Source organism: Syngnathoides biaculeatus, chromosome 16 (assembly GCF_019802595.1).
Source record: "Syngnathoides biaculeatus isolate LvHL_M chromosome 16, ASM1980259v1, whole genome shotgun sequence".
In the NCBI taxonomy this organism is placed as follows: Eukaryota; Metazoa; Chordata; class Actinopteri; order Syngnathiformes; family Syngnathidae; genus Syngnathoides; species Syngnathoides biaculeatus.
In genome coordinates this window covers 8,289,329-8,307,117 of record NC_084655.1, presented here as the reverse complement: position 1 = coordinate 8,307,117, position 17,789 = coordinate 8,289,329, and the positions used below count along the sequence as shown (strand labels likewise).

Sequence of the window (17,789 nt, the reverse complement as noted above, 5' to 3'; positions counted from 1 at the left end):
ATTTTGTTTTGTTTTACACTTTTTAATACATTGTTTTTCTGTGAGACTATTTAGTTTTTTTTTTATGTGTGCAGTTCAATTTATTTTTGTATTCATTTGACACCTGTCATGACTCCAATATACCCTCCCACAGCAATAACATACCCAGAAGCAAGGCTAAAAAATATTGCAATTGTTTGAAACTGGCGTGGTTTCCTTTTTAAGAGTGCATGTCTTTTTACTCTTGTTTAAATTTAGGTCTTGTTATACCATATGTTTATAAAAAAAAATAATCAGTAAGACGTGTTTATTTTGACGAGTTTTTGATTGACGTGTGAGATGTCTCCACTCACACACATGCCGAAACAAACCCGGAAGTGAGGCTAAAAATAAACTGCACTTTGAACCCAAGACTCGCTCCACTTTTGGCAAAGTTAACATGTCAGGTTTATTTATTGAAAAAAAGAAAACGTTCACGTTGGCTTCTACGCTTATTTTGTCCGTGCATTAATTCCACCTTCACAAAGGAATCTCAACGCCCAAGGATTATGTATAAATCTAGAATTGCGTAATTCCCGTAATTGTTTAAACTAACTTTATTGGGGCAAAGTCCACTATTGCACAAATTCGGCTCCAGTAGAGTTGGGTGGTATTGATCAATGAAACAAACGAATATGGAATGCAGTGAAACAACTAGATCGGCAAATTACAGTCAGATCCCTACGAGGGACTCTGTGGGGACGCTTGAAAAGGGTTGCCTTGCCGTCCCGGGTGGGCGGCCAGAGGCGAGCGTGGCACTTCAAGTCAGCGCGTATACGGCGACCACTGCGATGCATGTTGTTTGGCGAGCGTGCAATGGGATGATGTCTTTATTCTTTGGCTTGGCGACGTACGTTCAGGTGAGCTTTTAAACAGTCACTACAGAGTTATTCACGTCAAAACAACAACATTCTGAACTTTGGTCAGATCAACGACCCGGACGGAGCCCTGTGGATGGTAAATAATAAAAACACAGAGCGTTAATATATCACCTTTAAGTTGACTGCAATGAGTAATAATGGTGTTTTGTTCAATGTTTACTTTGTAGTTCGGTTATGGCGTTCCTGCCGTCCTCTGTGCGCTCATTGGCTTCAAACCTCACGTGACAGGTACGCAAACCCATTGCTGCCTCGGTGAAACGTCAGCTTGTCTGCCATTTTGAATGGGGCTCTCGTGCTTGAAACCTCATGCATGGTTAGACTTCAGAAACAAAAGATGAACTACAACGTTAATTTATCTCATTCATTAACAGGCACTACTCACAAAGAGTTAGCGAAGCTGGTTTCACGCATGGAATTCACAGTATTTTTATCCAGGGTCCATAGTATTAGCCAAAATGTCAGCAAGTTTAATAGGGAAAGTATTGTGCTGATGGACAAATACAGTGAAAAATCAATGATCAGTCATAAAATGTCACATCTCAACAAGAGTATGCACTGCAGGTGTTGCAATTGTTTTCAGAGATGTTGCCATGGAGACGTGTTGCCGACCTTCACATGATGCTGTGCACTGGGATGCTCCTGATCATCGGATGGAAGCTATACGGACAAAACATGACGGGCGTCTTCCAAGAAGAGGAGGCCCGGTAGTGCAATGTGAAAATATTTTAGTATTAGTAGGAGTCTAACATTTAGGCCATATAAAAACACTTTTTACATATATGATTTTACTACTCATAGTCATTACATCCATGGAAATTTCGAAATTAGATTTTTTTAGTGGGATAAAGATATATTTTTAGGTAGGTTACTTCTATTAGCTTAGATATATTTAAGACATATGGCGTGACCTCTGACCTCTATTGAATAAAAGTCTTTTTTGTTTTTTTTAAGAGAGTTTGGCGGTGTGGTATTGACAATCATGTGGCTTCTGCTGTGTCGTCACTCTGGAAGGTGCAGTCACCTCAACATGTCAATTTTTGATTCATTATATAAAATCAGGTTTGAGTGACTTAGGTTCTACGTTTTGTTGATCTCCAGGTCGGCGGTGGGCAAACTCAGAGTGTCAGCTGCCATTGTCGTCACCCTCTTTCCATTTGTCTGCTGGTTTTACTTCCACATCCATGAGGAGCTGCGCGCCAACTGGCCATCGCACTGCAAAACTGCACTTTAATGACAGCAAAAGGACATTGTGATTTTTGTATGACTGAAAATTATGGACTGATTATAGTATTTCATGACGCACGATTGTTGTTTTTGTCCCGTTATAATTTATGTATAAGTCAACATTTTTTAATTCTATAGCATCAGTGGTGGGAAGTAATAAAATACAAATTCTTTGTAGATGTACTCAAAGTGTCCAGTGGTTTTATTTTTAGGATGGGCATTATGAAAGTTAATAAGAGAAAATCTTACTTATGCTGATTTTTCAGATTTTTTTTCTGATGAGTCATGTAAAAATTGTATGATTGTTGAAAAAAACACGTTTCCTTTGTTGATTAAAACTTTTTTGACTTCATATTCCGTCAATGAATAATGTAGTTATTTATTTAACCTTTAGTCGGCAGTAAAAAACCGTAAACCCATGACTGACACGAAGAAGACCCAACTTCCGTCTGAATTTCTGCTGATTTGAGAGCAGTGACAATTGCATGTATTCTCAGCCATACTTTGCCTTTTACGTTTCAATGACCTGATCTGAGAGCAGCATGAACACGATGAGTTCCGGTTTCTCTTATGTCACATTTTTCTAAACTTATTGTCCAAAAAGATGTCGCTAAGTGTTTTGTTTCGCCGTCTGGGTTGTAGGCGGTTTGGCTGTGATGCTAGAGTTTTACAAAACGTCAGAGTTATTTACCGTCTCGTACGGAGAGACATTGGACCGACGTGCACGCTGTCACCACCGCCTGTTGGAGACGTCTGCTGCCGGGTTGGTCACAACCAAAGCCCACTTTAGAATGTGCTAATTTAACACCAAACCTATTTTTTTCTATTGGTTAATGCTGTCGGAGCGATACTAACACATTAATATACATGTTATTATGCTTCAACAATTATACGGCACCTTGAAGAGATGTGTTTCCTCTGTATTTAACACAATTTTAATTATTGAATGCCTCCGTGTCCTTGTTTATTGGTTGACTACTGTAGTATGGAAACAACCAGCAGCTGCGTAAATTGTAAAATGTCATTAAAAAATAATATAAAAAGTCATTTGATTGAGAGATAAATGTCAAATAATCCATCATGGTCACTCAGAAATGATTTGATTGACAGATGAATGTGAGGCAGTGGCAGTCCAGCTTAGCAACACGATGTCAACATCTGCAGGGGTCCAAGCACTTTTCCACAGTTCCTCCACCGTCTTCGTCACAGAACAAACCCAAGAAGTCTGGGGTGAGTCAGGTCCAGAGGTGCAACAAATAATTGAGTCACTGACCCGCAATATTCGCAATATCACTAGGTTTGCTTAAATGCATTCAAATAGTAACTTAGAAATGTAATAATCTTGTGATTGTTTCCTGTAAAGCCTGTCACATGGAAATCTTTAGCGGTAACATTCGCCATAGGGGGAGCTCTGCTTGGCGGGATGAAATACTTCAAGAGTGAAAAAGAAGAAAGTAAGCTATGAAGTACACTTGTTATGTGACATCTGGTCACGCAACAATTTCAACTCTTAAGTCAAGGTACCACATTATTAAAAAGAGCATTCAAGCCTTTCACTAATGTGTCTGTAACAATCCGACTGGTCACAGTGATCGAGAAAGAACGTAACAAGTCAATGGGGCGTCCGGCGCTGGGTGGCCCATTCTCATTGGTGGACCACAACAAGAAGTCTGTGAGCAGCGACGACTTCCTGGGCCAGTGGGTGCTCATCTACTTCGGCTTCACACATTGTCCTGATATCTGCCCTGACGAGCTGGAGAAGATGATTGAAGTGGTGGACGAAATTGGTAAATAAATAATTAAAATAAGCTACGCAATAAACAGTAAACCTCTGTTTATCATTTGGGTTACATTCCAGACCTACCCATCATAAAGGAAAATCTGTGACATACATGCTGTGTTTAAATTTCAAAATTGAATGTCAATGACATGGACCAATCAGATCTATTCTGTTTTCCAGACTTAAATGAGGGAAGGTGAGCGTTCCAATCGGTGATGAGCTATCAGAGCAAAGCGCATTTATTTTTTTTAACATAATCATGAGAAGTCCGACTATTTCCAAATACCAAGTAGAAAAGTCCAAATGTAGTAGAATGAAAAAGAAGATTTTTGAGGTTTTTTTTTTTTAAACTAAAATTATCATGCAAATCAGATAAAAAGACAGCAAAAAGGATCAATATTAAATAGTAAAACACGGATGAAAGTGGATCCTCGACTATACATGATAAAGCCATAAGTTCACTGCACGTACTCATGTTTCTGGAGCTCTTGCAGGAGGTTCCAATTCAAGCCTGTGATATTTTATTTTGTCTTCCAGACAAAATCAAGTCTCTACCCAAGCTGACACCAATCCTCATCACCATCGACCCTGACAGGGACACACCAGAGGCCATGGCGGCATATGTCAAAGGTATAAAATTGCAAAAAATGTTACCTGCAAAAGAGAAATTGAACTGAAGCGAAGAGAAAGTGACATGCTCCTCGTTAAAAGATTTCGACAGTGCTACTTTGATTTAGAAAGGAGCTGCTCTAATTTTTAAAGATTTTTAAGTTCTGCTACTGGTCTATAAATTACTAAATGGTTTGTTATGAATACATGAAATAAATGCTTCTGGAATACAAACCCAACCCCCAAGTCTGACTGAGATCGACAGACAAGGTTCAAAAAGTAGAGCGCAGAGTCCAAAGCAAAGATGGTAAAGAAGCATTTAGCTATTATGCTGTGCACAAATGGAGAAAGTTGAGGTGACATCAGCTCCAAGTGTGAATATTTTACTTTTCAGTGATATTTCTTCCACTGTGAGCTGTTTTAATTGTACTTTTATTTTGAAATGTTTGTTTGTTTTTGAATGCTTTTGATTATGTTACACATTGTGTATGTAATGCGCTGTAGAAATTCATTTGCTTTGGTTTGCTTACTACTCCAAATCCCAGAATGCTTTACAAGTGTGCTGGGCCATCAGTTGAGACTGCCGAGCGCCCCTTCCCTTTGTGATGCAATAGTTAGCAACTTTGCTACCAGTCTCCTCAGGCAAATTAACATTTTCCCTTCCCAAAAAATAGCCAAACAAAAGATGGAAAACAGTGAATGTCTAAGACTGGTGGGAGGCACATTATCTTTTCACTCAAGAAAAATATAGATATGTTTGTCGTGTGGGGAGGAACATGGCTATAATGAAAACTGTAACATAAGTCCATTGTTTTGTATTTTCAATGCCATTTATCAACTCCTAGGCAGGGACTCTAAATAGTTTGGAGTGTGTATTTTTATTGAAGAACATTCTTATTTTGTGGTGGGTTGTTTTGTGACTGACCTTTGGAAAAAACATTAACATGAAAAACAAAGGTAGTTGGAAATAGATAGAAGATAGAAAAATAATTAATATTTATTTAAATACAAAACAAACAAATACCAGTCCTTTACCGCAAATTTGATTTATCATGTTTATAATCCATCTATTTTCTTAGCCGCTTATCCTCACAAGGGAGTCTATCCGAGCTGTCAACGGGCAGGAGGCGGGCTACACACTGAACTGGTTGCCAGCCAATCGAAGGGCACATGGAGACAGACAACAGTCGCACAGACAATCACACCTAGGGGCAATTTAGAGTGTCCAATTAATGTTGCATGTTTTTGGGATGTGGGAGGAAACCAGCGTGCCCGGAGAAAACCCCCGCAGGCACGGGGGGTACATGCAAACTCCACACAGGCGGGTTTGGGATTGTATCTGGGACCTCAGAACTGTGAGGCCAATGCTTTCCATTTGTTTCACTGTGCCATAAATGTTTATAATTATAAGGTTTATTCCATATTCAGTGTTAAAGCAAAACTTAAGTTTGTCATATGATAAACGACATTTCTTCAGATCAGGGAAACAAGCAGATTGCAGTGATTTGTCATCAAACATTGAGTTTGGCCCATGACGTCCCATTTTAAAATTTTGGTCCACCATAAATAGGAGTTTGACACCTCTGCTTGACACGTATTAAAAAAACAACAACATTTGTGTTCATTAAATACTGAATATTTTTCAAGTAATTGGCCAATTAATTTTATTATGCAATATTTGATTCAACCTCAAAAAAGTCGTATTGTTCAGTCCCTGGTTTAAACCAATTATCACATCACACCGATATCCCTGTTCGGAAGACACATGCAGATAAAGTTGAATAAAACTGATCAGTTATCTTTACTAGTGTGCCTACAATTCACTGATTTTGCTGAATCTTTGCAGGACGAGGCTTTTCAGGTTTTCATCGTTTTTTTTTTCCCTCCCTGTGTTTTTCCAGAGTTCTCTCCAAAGCTGATTGGCCTGACAGGAACGGCAGCTCAAGTAGAGCAAGTGTCTAGAGCTTACAGAGTTTACTACAGTCAAGGACCCAAAGACGATGACAATGACTACATTGTGAGTCAGCTCAAACAATCATGGAAAGCTGTTTAAACATTTATTCCATACCATCCTAAGGTCCACGACACTGCATTTTAATAAATTGGGATAAGAAAACTATATATATATATATATATATATATATATATACACACACACACAGTATATACTGTATGTATGTATACGACATTTATATACAATTGAAGCCAGAAGTTTACATACACTGTACAAACACACATTTAATTTTCTTTCTCACTCTCTAAAGTCAAATCAGACTAAACCTCTCATTTCAGGTCATTCAGGATCACCAAAATTATTTAATTGAACTAAATGCCACAATAATAACAGAGAGAATTTCTTCGAGAATTTTACTGGTATACTGTTTTCTTTAACAAACACGGGGAAGCCCAGATGATGAGGTCATGGCTTTTGAAGCTCCTGATAGGTTAACTGCCAAGATACGAGTTAATGGATGGCACACATTGGGATGTATTTAAAGCCACACCTCAAATATTCTGCTTCCTTGTTTGAACATGGGAAAATCAAAATTGGCCACGAAATCAGTGAAAAAAATCGTGGAGCTCCACAAGTCTGGATCATCTTTGGGTGCATTTTTTAGATGCGTGAATGTCCCACGTTCATCTGTTCAAACAATTATACGCCTGTATAAATGTCATGGGAATGTCCAGACATCTGCTCAAGAAGGAGATTTGCTCTGTGTCCTAGAGATTAATGTGTTTTGGTCCGAAATGTATTAATCAACCCCAGAACAAAAACTAAAGACCTTGTGAAGATGCTGGATGAAGCTGGTAAGAAAGTGTCATTATCCACAGCAATACGAGTCCCGTTTCAACATGGGCTGAAGGGCCACTCACCAAGAATGAAGCCATTACTCCTAAAGAAACGTAAAAAAGATAGGTTACGGTTTGCAAAAAGACAAAAGACAATGATTTGACTTCTGGAGACCTATCCTGTGGTCTGATGAAACTGATGTGCAGTTGTTTGGCCATCATGACTGACATTACATCGAGAGGAAAAAAGGGGAAGCCTGTAGATCTGAGAACACCATACCAAGTATGAAGCGTGGAAGTGGCAGCATCATGTTGTGGTGTGGCTTTGCTGCAACAGGAACTTGAGCTCTTCATAAAATAGATGCCATCATGAAGAAAGAACATTACATGGAGCTATTAAAGCAACATCTCAAGACATCAGCAAGGAAGCTAAAACCTGGGCGCAAATAGGTCTTCCAAATGGACAATGACTCTAAGCATACTGGCAAAATAGTTCCAAAGTGATTTGAGGACAACAAAGTCAATGTTTTGGAGTGCCCATTGCAAAGTCCTGATCCAAATCCCATTGAAAATTTGTGGGCAAATCTGAAAAAGCATGTGTGAGCAAGGCAACCAACAAAGCTGACTCAGTTGTACCAGTTCTGTCAGGAGGAATAGGCCCGGACTCCAGCGGAGTACTGTCAGAAGCTTATGGAAGGTTACCAAAAACGTTTGACCCAAGACATGCGGTTCAAAGAAAATGGTAATTAATGGTCAGGAAATGTATGTAAACGTTGGACCATGAAGAAAATACAAAATTTTAATTATTGTGGTGTTTTAAAAAAATTGCATAATTTTGGTGATCCTGACTGATGTGAAACTAGAGACGTTTAGTCTGATTTGACTTCAGACAGTAAGACCCAAAAAAAAAGAAATGTCTTTTTGCACAGCGTGTGTAAAATTCTGGCTTCAACTGTACATCTATAGTTCAGTTCAAATACTGATGTACTGTTTATGTATAGTCACTCCAGAGTGAACGTTTCTGATCTTCAAGAAATTAGTATGTGACATAAAAATCAAAACGATTTTAAGATGGAAATAAGGTTGGCATTGGCCTTCTGAAAATTATTTTCTTGTTGTGAAAGAATTTAAGTTTTCACTTTTGTAATTGCAGTGTTGTAATAAAACAAACTCTTCTGCAGTATTTTAATTTATTGAGATGCACCTCAACTAGTGGGGTATTTACCCTCAGTAGTTGGATTAATTGTATTTCTATGAGGACAAAGAGTGTAGTAAGTAGTACATGAAACTTACGGTGGATATCAAAGATATTAATTACAGTAAATGCTTAGATCTTTCAAGCATTTATTTGATAGTAAGATACTAGTGCATGACATACCCATATCACCCTGCCCTAGCAGTGTTACTAATGTAGAACAGTAGTGTACTAGCATAGTTTAATTACATACTAATAGGCCAAAACTGGGTTCTTACGTATCAGCTGTTCTCCAGGTCATATTTGTCGTGTTTATGGTGTTTGTCAGGTGGACCATACCATCATCATGTACCTGGTTGGACCCGACGGACACTTTGTTGACTACTTTGGTCAGAACAAAAGAAATGTGGAGATCTCCAACGCCATTGCGGCTCACATGAGGAAGTACAAGCCAGAGAAATGATTGGATGCCAGACAGGAGAAACAAACACCTGAACAAACAAAACAAATTCAAATAGAAGTGGCAAGATTGTTGTTTTGAAAATTAAAACGTATTTATCACATTCCTACCATACTTGTCAAATACTTGGCTCTTGTCCAACTTCCTGTTAAGACCCTATTGATTTTGAAGCCTTACGTATGTCTGACAGAATGTTCTTTGTGAGATTTTATTCAACCAGACTTTCTAAGGGAGAACGCTGTTGTTTTTTTTAACACAGTGGTACATTTATTAATGAGTTTTTTGAGTTATGAGATGTGCTACGAACATGCTTGGTTGTTTTGTGTTGTTGTTACCCTTTGGTGTGGAAGTGGTTACAGAAGTGTGTGTGTGTGTGTGTGTGTGTGTGTGTGTGTGTGTGTGTGGCCTTATTGTGAAGAGTTGGGACATGCTGATTGGCTGCATTACTGATTGGCCATCACGTGATTGGCTGAAGGTCTTTTTAATCAGCAGATGGTTGCAGTACTGCAGGGTTCTTGTTCTTCCATTTCCAACCTGCCCGGCCAATGGTTTCATACCTGTGCATTTCATTGTTTGTTGGTAGGAGGGAGAAGCTGTTTTTGTTTTAAGACCCTTTTCTCCTGTGTTGGGTTAAGAGAGAGGTAAGCATGCGTCTTTTGCTTTAATCATTGTTTCGCTTTCGTCCATTGTGTTGGCATATTTCTTCCTCTGAAGCTGTAATAATACCTTGTAAACTGTGTAACTTGATTGCTGGTTTCAGAGGGAAAATGAGAACAATTTGATCAGGTTGGGTTCTTGGTGCCACCTGTGTGGAATTTTGATGTTCTCCCTGTGCTTGTGAGGATTTTCTCCAGGCATTCCCGTTTCCTCCCACATCCCAAAAACGCGCATTAATTGGAGACTCTAAATTGCCCTCTGATGTGATCGTGAGTGTGACGGTTGTTTGTTTCTATGTGCCCTGTGATTGGCTGGTGACCAGTTAAGGGTATACCCCGCCTTGTGTCCAAAGATGGCTGGCATATGCTCCAGCGCTCGTGTAAGCCTTGTGAGGATAAGCAGCCCAGATCATTGATGGATGGATAGATATTTGATTCACTACACTTAAAACTGCATTGGCTCTCCTTACCCACACGCCAGGGCATTTCAGTAATGTAGTAATTTATTAGTGGTGTTGTACCTAACTTGCTAATAAGCAAAAAAATTCAACCAAAAGACTGTTCTGTATTTTTTTCTTTTAAAGTTGGGACACTTGGAAATCTCGGTAGTGTACCTTTGTATACTAATTTAGTAGTTTTTTTTTTTTCTGTCTAAATCCAGCGATCAGTTGGATCAAAGGGACTCATTTTTGAGCTATAATAACGAAGTTTCATGAAAATAAATCATTCAAGAAATGAAGCTTCTCTCCTCTCTCTCAAACATTCACAGATGTCTCCATCATTATCATTTGCTAATTCATTGTCATCTACTTCTGCATCATCTGGTTTGGTCACCCCACCAGGCTCTTCTTCACCATTGAGGCCCCAAATCCCACCAAGGTTATTCACACTGCAGAGGTCCACTAATCCACCAGGGTGTTCTTCAACATTGGGGCCCAAAATTTCACAAACCACATCCACACTATAGAGGTCCACTACCCCACCTGGTTCTTCTTCACCATCAATGTTGGCCACTTCATCAAAGTTATTATTGAGGTTCTTCACCACTAGTTTTCACCACCTCACAAATGTTTGCTTCTAAATCAGGAACTACCACATCACCACCAGTCTTTAAGGCTTTGTTCATTTTCAAGATCATCCTCATCCAACCATCCAGGTTCATCATCAAAGTCCATGACTCCCTACCTCTCCTAAGACTTTTCCAGCAATCTGAGCATCTGCTCATTCGTGCGCCTCGTCACCATCCATGGCCTTGCAAGGTTAATCTTCATAGAGTTCCTCCATACCTTCCTCATCACCGTAACCTTCATCGCTGTCTCTGGCGGTGATGTAGTCATCGACAGGCGCAATGGGCATGCTCGCAAGAGTTGTCTATGTACGGGGAGTTATGTCAGCTGAGTCATGGTCACAAAAAGATGGTTGAGACCTTGTCTGGGCGTGGCTTTTCTTCCAGTATCCACGCTCGGACAGAGGAAGGCCCAGGGTCTCGGTAGGCCTCAGCCTGGAGAGTCACCACCACTTGTACTGATGAGATTGGTCGCGTCAAGCCGAAATCGAGCCACTTGACTCGAAAGGCCAGCTTCTTTTGGTCTATGAGCATGACATTATCTGGTTTTAAGTCTGTGTGAGTAACTCTTAATGCTTGCAGGGCCTCAAATGCCATCAGGAGTTGTGTCATGTATTAGTCATCAAGTCCTTCAGGGTCTTGTCCAGCATCTCAAAAACCAGACACAGGATGTTCTGGAAAATGAACTGTTCAATGAACCTCACCAAGGTATTCCTGTGCTCATCTATGCTTTTAAATCACGTAGACTTGACTACTGGTCTTCTGACTGGACTCCCCAAAAAGAGTATCGAACAGCTGCAGTTCATACAGAATGCTGCAGCTCGCGTTCTGACCAGAACAAAGCGGTCAGAGCATTTAACTCCAATCCTAAAGTCCTTGCAGTGACTTCCAGCCAGCTTTAGAATAGATTTTAAAGTTCTGCTAATGATCTTTAAATCACTAAATGTTTAGTGATTTATAAATAAAGATAAGAAATAAATAAAGAACTAAATGCAATAAATTAACCAAGCTCATAAATACATGAAATAAATGCTTGCAGAATATAAACCCAGTAGAGCTCTGCGATCGACTGACTCAGGTCAAATAGTGGAGCGCAGAGTCCAAAGCACACATGGTGAAGCAGCATGTAGTTGTTATGCTGCACACAAATGGAATAAGTTGCCAACAGAGGTGAGGTCAGCCCCAAGTGCGAATATTTTTAAAGTCAGGTTAAAAAGTCTTCTTTTTTGCTGATGCTTTTTAGAGTATTTAAACTTTTTAATCGCATTTCTTGCACTGTATGTGATTTTAACTGTACTCCCCCTTTTTTTCTTTTATTTTAATATATTGTACATATTTTGTTGTCATTTTTTTATTGTTTTTATCCCATTTAAAAGTTTTTATGTCTTTGTTTTCAAATACTTTTAATCATGTAAAGCACATTGAGTTACCCCCTGTATAAAATGTGCTATACAAATACATTTGCTTTGCTTTGCTTTCCAGGAAGCAAATCTTCTGGAGCACCTGCTCCTCCTGGTGGAAGTTGTTCACGTTGCATATTTTTAGGCGCTTGATAGCCATGCTGTCCATTGTGTTCAAATTGAAGCACTTGGCCACTACTCTGAAGCGTCCTCCTGGAATACGTAAAAGCTTGTAGCTGTAGCACTTGCTGGAAAAGACCTCGTTGTACACTTGCTGAAAGCAGTGACACTTGTGCTCCATAGACAACTCTGACATTTGGCAGAAGTTCCTCTTGCTGTGCCTAACAAACATGACGAAAAAAACTGAGCTAATTTGCGTGCAACAAACAGACAAACACATCCCCTCTGTTGGTGATGCACAATATGTTTTGATGTGCGAGAACAGCATTCACAAGACCAATCTGTTTGGCTTTGAACTCTCAAGCACCGAGGTAACAGGTTTCTTGTGTGATGTGATGGTATCATAACTAGGTTAGGATTGCTAGCCAAGTGGCAGACCCTTGACTTTTTTGGGAGGACTCAAACACATTCAGGTCGGATGACATCTTCAGGTCATCCTTCTTCCTCTCACCATTTGCCCTTCATCAAGGCGATGAGGTCCGCAGTAGGCAGCATCCGTTGACCCAGCCGGAGGAGCTGAAGAGGTGTGTGAAGCACATTACCCTGATCGAGGCCAGCAAGAGTCTTAACACTGAATGTGGGAGGAGGCCACGACAGATAAAGGGGAGAACATGGACCAGGATCTACCAGATGCATCAACCAGCATGGCAGATGTAGAGAGACGTCTGCCAGGGCCATCAGGATGGAATCCGGCCTACTAGCTGAGGGAGTAGGTTGCTAACTAGCTTGAGAACGACGCAGTGTAAATGGTGAAACTGGTAAAACTACAAAGCATATTTAATATAACTTGTCTTCCAGAAATAAAAATTCCTTGAGTACATTGTCCAAAACCTTTCTTTGCATATGTGGCATGCTGGATGCTCTTGGCAAGCTTCTCAACAAACAACTCTACGAATAGATGAAGACTCCTGGCTAGGAGGGAGTCACCTGGCGACAATCTTCAAGCATTTTGATGTCAGCCAGTGGCAGCTTGGACATCCAGTAACCAATTTCCAGATACTACCATCAAACAGGTCGCAGCATTTGCCTCTGGCTTGAGGAAATGGCAGAACCGTATTGCAGGAACCTGGGGAAAAAAAGGGTCAGTGAGCGTTTTCAAATGTCTAGTCTCTGTCATCTTACACAAAATATCTTCAAAAAGCCTCCAAAGACAACAATATCCCATATTTGATATTTGATTACAAACCATCATGTCAGTAGCATGTAGTTGTGTTTAGTTATTGCACCATTCTCCATGTTTGGTCACGCCTTCAACATATTTCTTAGCACTAAGATAGAAACAAAGCCTTTCCATTTTTTGCTTTGGCTTAAGCACAAAACCACTGAATAACAGAATTATCTTCCAAAAACAATACACGAATAGGAGAATTTGAATGCCAGACTGCAAGAATGTGGGGGTTTTCTGAAGAAATTAATTTTAATGAGGAAAATTTATTTGATCAACAAAATTGAGCTGCAAGCTTGGTTACTTACACATGAAACTTTTAAGTTAAGGTACTACTGTATATTATATTTCTCGAGCCATTGAAGCTTACAGTAGCAGGGTGTTCAAATACTTATTTTCTTCACTGTAATTATTTCATGTCAGACAGAAACCTATTACTTTTTAATACTGGTTTTAAGCTAGTTGAGGGATTAGTTTGTTAAAGACACTTGAATTTTTTTGGCATGTGTGTTTTTTTTTTTTTTCAAAGTAATACAGTAGTCTATTTGTAAAACATTTAGCTGCACAAAAATGTAGCGTTGAAGGCAAATTGACATTGCTTGCTTTGAAAAGTCTGAAAAGTGAATGTGATGTCTTTATTCAGCCAGCAATTCAGCTGGGTGAGGAATAAAAAGTTTCCAATCCCGATTAGCATTTCAGCGCTGAGGTATTAAAATAACCCGACTGGTTGCGCAGCTGCTGCGTTCCTCCTTTAGAAAACAGATTAGTAATGCAAACATTCTCCTTTTGGGCCACGACCTGACATGTAGCACGTCGACTTCTGAACTAATCGCCGCATTTCAAAAAGTCCTTCCCACTGTCTGCCAGGGACTCTGTGTCAAAGTCGCTTGAAATGTTGGAGCAGAGGACTCGGGGTGTTACCCACTTAGAGTAGTAGAGGGAAGTAACCAAGTACAAATACAGTACTTTGGTACTAGATCAAAATCTGTTTTTCATGTATATACAGTATTCTTCTTTTAGCTTTGGAGTGAATTTTTCCATTTTATTTTTGTTGTTGTGAAATTTAGTTCATACAAATAGGAAATTGTGGGAATTAACCAGGATTTTATATCTAAGGCTGGCTCTTAACAAGGAGCTCAATATTTAGCATTAATAGTACACTTTAAAATATTTTTGCATAATCCTGAATAAACTCGATTTCAACAGATTTTTTTTTAGTTCCAAACCATCGATTAGTCTGTTTTTAATGCATTTTTGCCTTGTACTGCAAGCCAAATAACCAACAAAATACAGCTAGTTCATCAACTTAACTGCAATCTACTCGAGTACAGTACTTATTTTTTTCTGATGACCTTTTAGTAGGTTTTTGAAATTCTGGAAATTTTCAAGGTTGGAGACTTTTCATGGGGATAAATGTAAAATTTGTCGGTACAAACCAGGATTTTAAAAAGGGTGCCTCTTAATAAGGAACTTTAATATACCTGTTGCCTATACAGTATTTCATATTTACCATACAATGGCATGGTGGAGCAGCTGTAGAGCGTCTACCTCACAGTTCTGAGGACTGGGGTTCAAATCCCGACCCTGCCTATGTGGAGTTTGCATGGTCTCCCCGTGCGTGTGTGGGTTTTCTCCAAGCACTCTGGTTTCCTCCCAGATCCCAAAAACTTAACTGCCACCTATCACTCAGGAATGTTTGCTTCTGTTGTTATGTGCTTTTCTTTCTGATAAGGAGGGAGAAGCTGAGGGGTCTAAAAAACCTGACCTTCCTCGACTGTGGGGAAAAAAAAGCAACTTCAGGATCATGAAAATGTAAAGGCTGGTCTGACCCGAGAGAGACAATCATTGCTGCTGTCACCAGACCATCAAGTGACCTGAGCATCCAGTTGAATGACAACCACTTAAGGCTGTGACAACACTCAGTACACATCGTGTCCCTTAACATCATATCATCCAACATTGCTATTTAACAGCTCTAACATCATGTCACCTGACATCTTGAAATGATGCATTTTTTTCCACTGTACCTTGTCATCCAACATCATGCTATTGAAATTCACGACAGCTAACTCTGTCATCAATCTGGCATTATGTAATTTAATGTCATCAAACATCATATCACAGAACATTACATCATTTCACCTAATATCTGAAGCTATGACAACATTGGGACAGATCTAACTTCAAGTCATCAACATTATGCCATCTAACTTCATCTAACATTTCATTTCACATCTGTCATGTAACAACATGTCACCTAACACGTTTTCATTCAACATCACGTCATCTAACGTCACTGGACATCATAACATTTGAAATTATGACATTTTATTTCGGCATTTTACACGTCATTAAGGTCATTTAACAACGTTTTCCATGTCATCTAACGTCATCTCACATTATTTTACATCATGTTAGCAAACATCACGTGACAAAACATTGTTTCATCTAACATCAATTCTTTTAACAATTACTGTATCCCATGTCATGTGATCTAACATGTAATATAGCATCCTGTCATGCACTCATTCGTTACTCCACAATCACAATAAATGATTTTTTATACAGACCCTTCTACTGCTATATAATAGCAAAAGTCAAGTTTATAGTTGTCTGTACGTGCCACGAGGGAAAAGCACTGCATTTGTCTAAATTAAACACCTCAATTTACGTCAATATAGTTTGTTGGATCCATGATGCTACACGATGGCAGCAAAGCACTAAGTTTGTCTTAATGAAGCTCCTCATCTCACTTCGAGATAGTTCCTTGACACCAAGATGGAACAAGAATCCACCAAAGCACTAATTTTGTCGAAATGAAGCAAGTAAACATGTAAATTGAATTACAACTCTGGGCACAGAACAATTTTAAACTCATAAATCAAGGCACCACTTGACTACTAATAATAGCAAATTTATAATAATATAATATTTATAATCTTTATGGCTTCTCAGGGATTGACCAGTCAATAATTGGTTGTGTGTGTGTTTGATATGACACGCACGCGACATGAACATGGTCAGACAGTCGTCTTTGGGTTGCTTAAGCCGATCAGAAGCCAACGCCATGAGCATAACTGCCATCCCTCGGCCCGTCTGGTCTTTACAATGACGCCCAGAACGACGCTCTAATCTCTCGTGATCCTCCCAAATGAGGCCTGTAAGATGGGGAGCCTGGTGTATTCATTTCTATTTAATGGGGGGTGCAGAGGGTTAAAGTATTTAAAAGTGACACTCACCAGCTAAACATAGAGAAAATGCACATAGTTGAGATCCAAATATAGCAGAAGCAGAATGACAAAGAGGCGAGGATGCCTCATAAAAGCAGCCCAGTATCTGATTCGTTCAGGACTGTCTGCTACTTGTGCTTATGACTTCCTTTTCCACAACTTCTAAAGGTCTTCAAGACAGCACTCACGTGAGTATGACAACATTTGCTTCAGATGCTTTGGAATGAAGTCATATTTCCTGATGTTCTGGAAGAAGTGGCACAAGTGGGTTTGAAATAATGTCATCCCCTGCCACACAATTCATCATTCACTGTTTCACTGTCTCGTGAATTTTTTAATTGTACAGATTTTTCCTGATATCACAGGATTTTGTGGTGATCATTTTTCCACATGGAAGAATTTTACCAGAGACTCCATCCATCGGATTGCTAAGCCACTAATGGTCACAAGGGTCACGGGAGTGGTGGAGCCTATCCCAGCCAACTTTGGGGAAAAGGCTCACTTCACCCTGAACTGGTCGCCAGTCAGCCACAGGGCATATATCGACACCTCCACTGAATGGGAATTGATCTCATACTTCCTGCACCAAAGTGAGGCGTGTGTACACTGCTACACCATCAGTGACGCTTACACTCACTTACCATTAAGTGTCAACCTGGAGGAAAGCTAGCCTTAAGAGAGAATATTTCACACAAATATAAGATAAAATATAATGTCACTACTTACACAACTGCACATATACAGTAAAATTAATATCACCACCGCTTAGAACAAATTATAATTGAATAAAAGTAACAAAAGAGACACGTAATACAAACATTCATGTATTACCCGCATGCCCACAACTGATGCCCAGTCATTTTGCACCCAAACTGTCTCCCACATCAGTCACCCGGCCCAGCGCCGCCTCCTAAAGACACGCACATTCAAAGTCATAAATACTACAGTGTATAATGTGATGAAGGAGACACCATGTGGACAAAAATAATAACTGAACTTCAGATGCATAGTCTGTATCAGTACCGCATCTAAACTTTTAAAATACGGATACACTATGGTCACTACCTTGTGGATATTAATCTCTTTTCAGGAGGTTCTGGAATTTAACCCTTGCAACAAATAAGGGGAATATTGT

The 17,789-nt window shown here is 39.5% G+C and overlaps 2 protein-coding genes across 4 annotated transcripts; both read left to right on the top strand.

Moving 5' to 3' along the window:
- Positions 1-425: 425 nt before the first annotated feature.
- Positions 426-2,475, top strand: tmem220 (transmembrane protein 220). Of its 2 annotated transcripts, none has more exons than XM_061845897.1 (6): positions 426-878; positions 946-975; positions 1,067-1,127; positions 1,461-1,603; positions 1,851-1,910; positions 1,998-2,475. In XM_061845897.1, the coding sequence occupies exons 1-6, from the start codon at positions 639-641 to the stop codon at positions 2,082-2,084; spliced, it is 621 nt and encodes a 206-aa protein (XP_061701881.1). In that variant the 5' UTR covers positions 426-638; the 3' UTR covers positions 2,085-2,475. The 2 variants fall into 2 exon arrangements, with proteins under 2 accessions (XP_061701881.1, XP_061701880.1); XM_061845896.1 differs by having other exon boundaries at positions 469-878; positions 1,480-1,603.
- A 92-nt stretch (positions 2,476-2,567) lies between these two features.
- Positions 2,568-10,491, top strand: LOC133515077 (protein SCO1 homolog, mitochondrial). 2 transcript variants are annotated; one of them, XM_061847334.1, is made up of 7 exons: positions 2,568-2,886; positions 3,234-3,353; positions 3,487-3,577; positions 3,713-3,910; positions 4,441-4,533; positions 6,414-6,529; positions 8,826-10,483. In XM_061847334.1, exons 1-7 carry the CDS (start codon positions 2,728-2,730, stop codon positions 8,958-8,960), a joined length of 912 nt encoding a protein of 303 aa, XP_061703318.1. In that variant the 5' UTR covers positions 2,568-2,727; the 3' UTR covers positions 8,961-10,483. The 2 variants fall into 2 exon arrangements, with proteins under 2 accessions (XP_061703318.1, XP_061703319.1); XM_061847335.1 differs by lacking the exon at positions 2,568-2,886 and adding an exon at positions 2,920-3,136 and having other exon boundaries at positions 8,826-10,491.
- Positions 10,492-17,789: the final 7,298 nt, after the last annotated feature.

What these genes read in the sequence shown, in the direction of transcription:
- LOC133515077 (XM_061847334.1), top strand. Translation starts at nt 2,728, where the DNA reads ATGTCGCTAAGTGTTTTGTTTCGCCGTCTGGGTTGTAGGCGGTTTGGC. An exon ending in TTGGAGACGTCTGCTGCCGG is followed by an intron (nt 2,887 to 3,233) that starts GTTGGTCACAAC and finishes TTTGATTGACAG; the next exon opens with ATGAATGTGAGGCAGTGGCA. An exon ending in CATGGCGGCATATGTCAAAG is followed by an intron (nt 4,534 to 6,413) that starts GTATAAAATTGC and finishes GTGTTTTTCCAG; the next exon opens with AGTTCTCTCCAAAGCTGATT.
- tmem220 (XM_061845896.1), top strand. Translation starts at nt 639, where the DNA reads ATGAAACAAACGAATATGGAATGCAGTGAAACAACTAGATCGGCAAAT. An exon ending in GCTTGGCGACGTACGTTCAG is followed by an intron (nt 879 to 945) that starts GTGAGCTTTTAA and finishes AACTTTGGTCAG; the next exon opens with ATCAACGACCCGGACGGAGC. An exon ending in CTGTGTCGTCACTCTGGAAG is followed by an intron (nt 1,911 to 1,997) that starts GTGCAGTCACCT and finishes GTTGATCTCCAG; the next exon opens with GTCGGCGGTGGGCAAACTCA.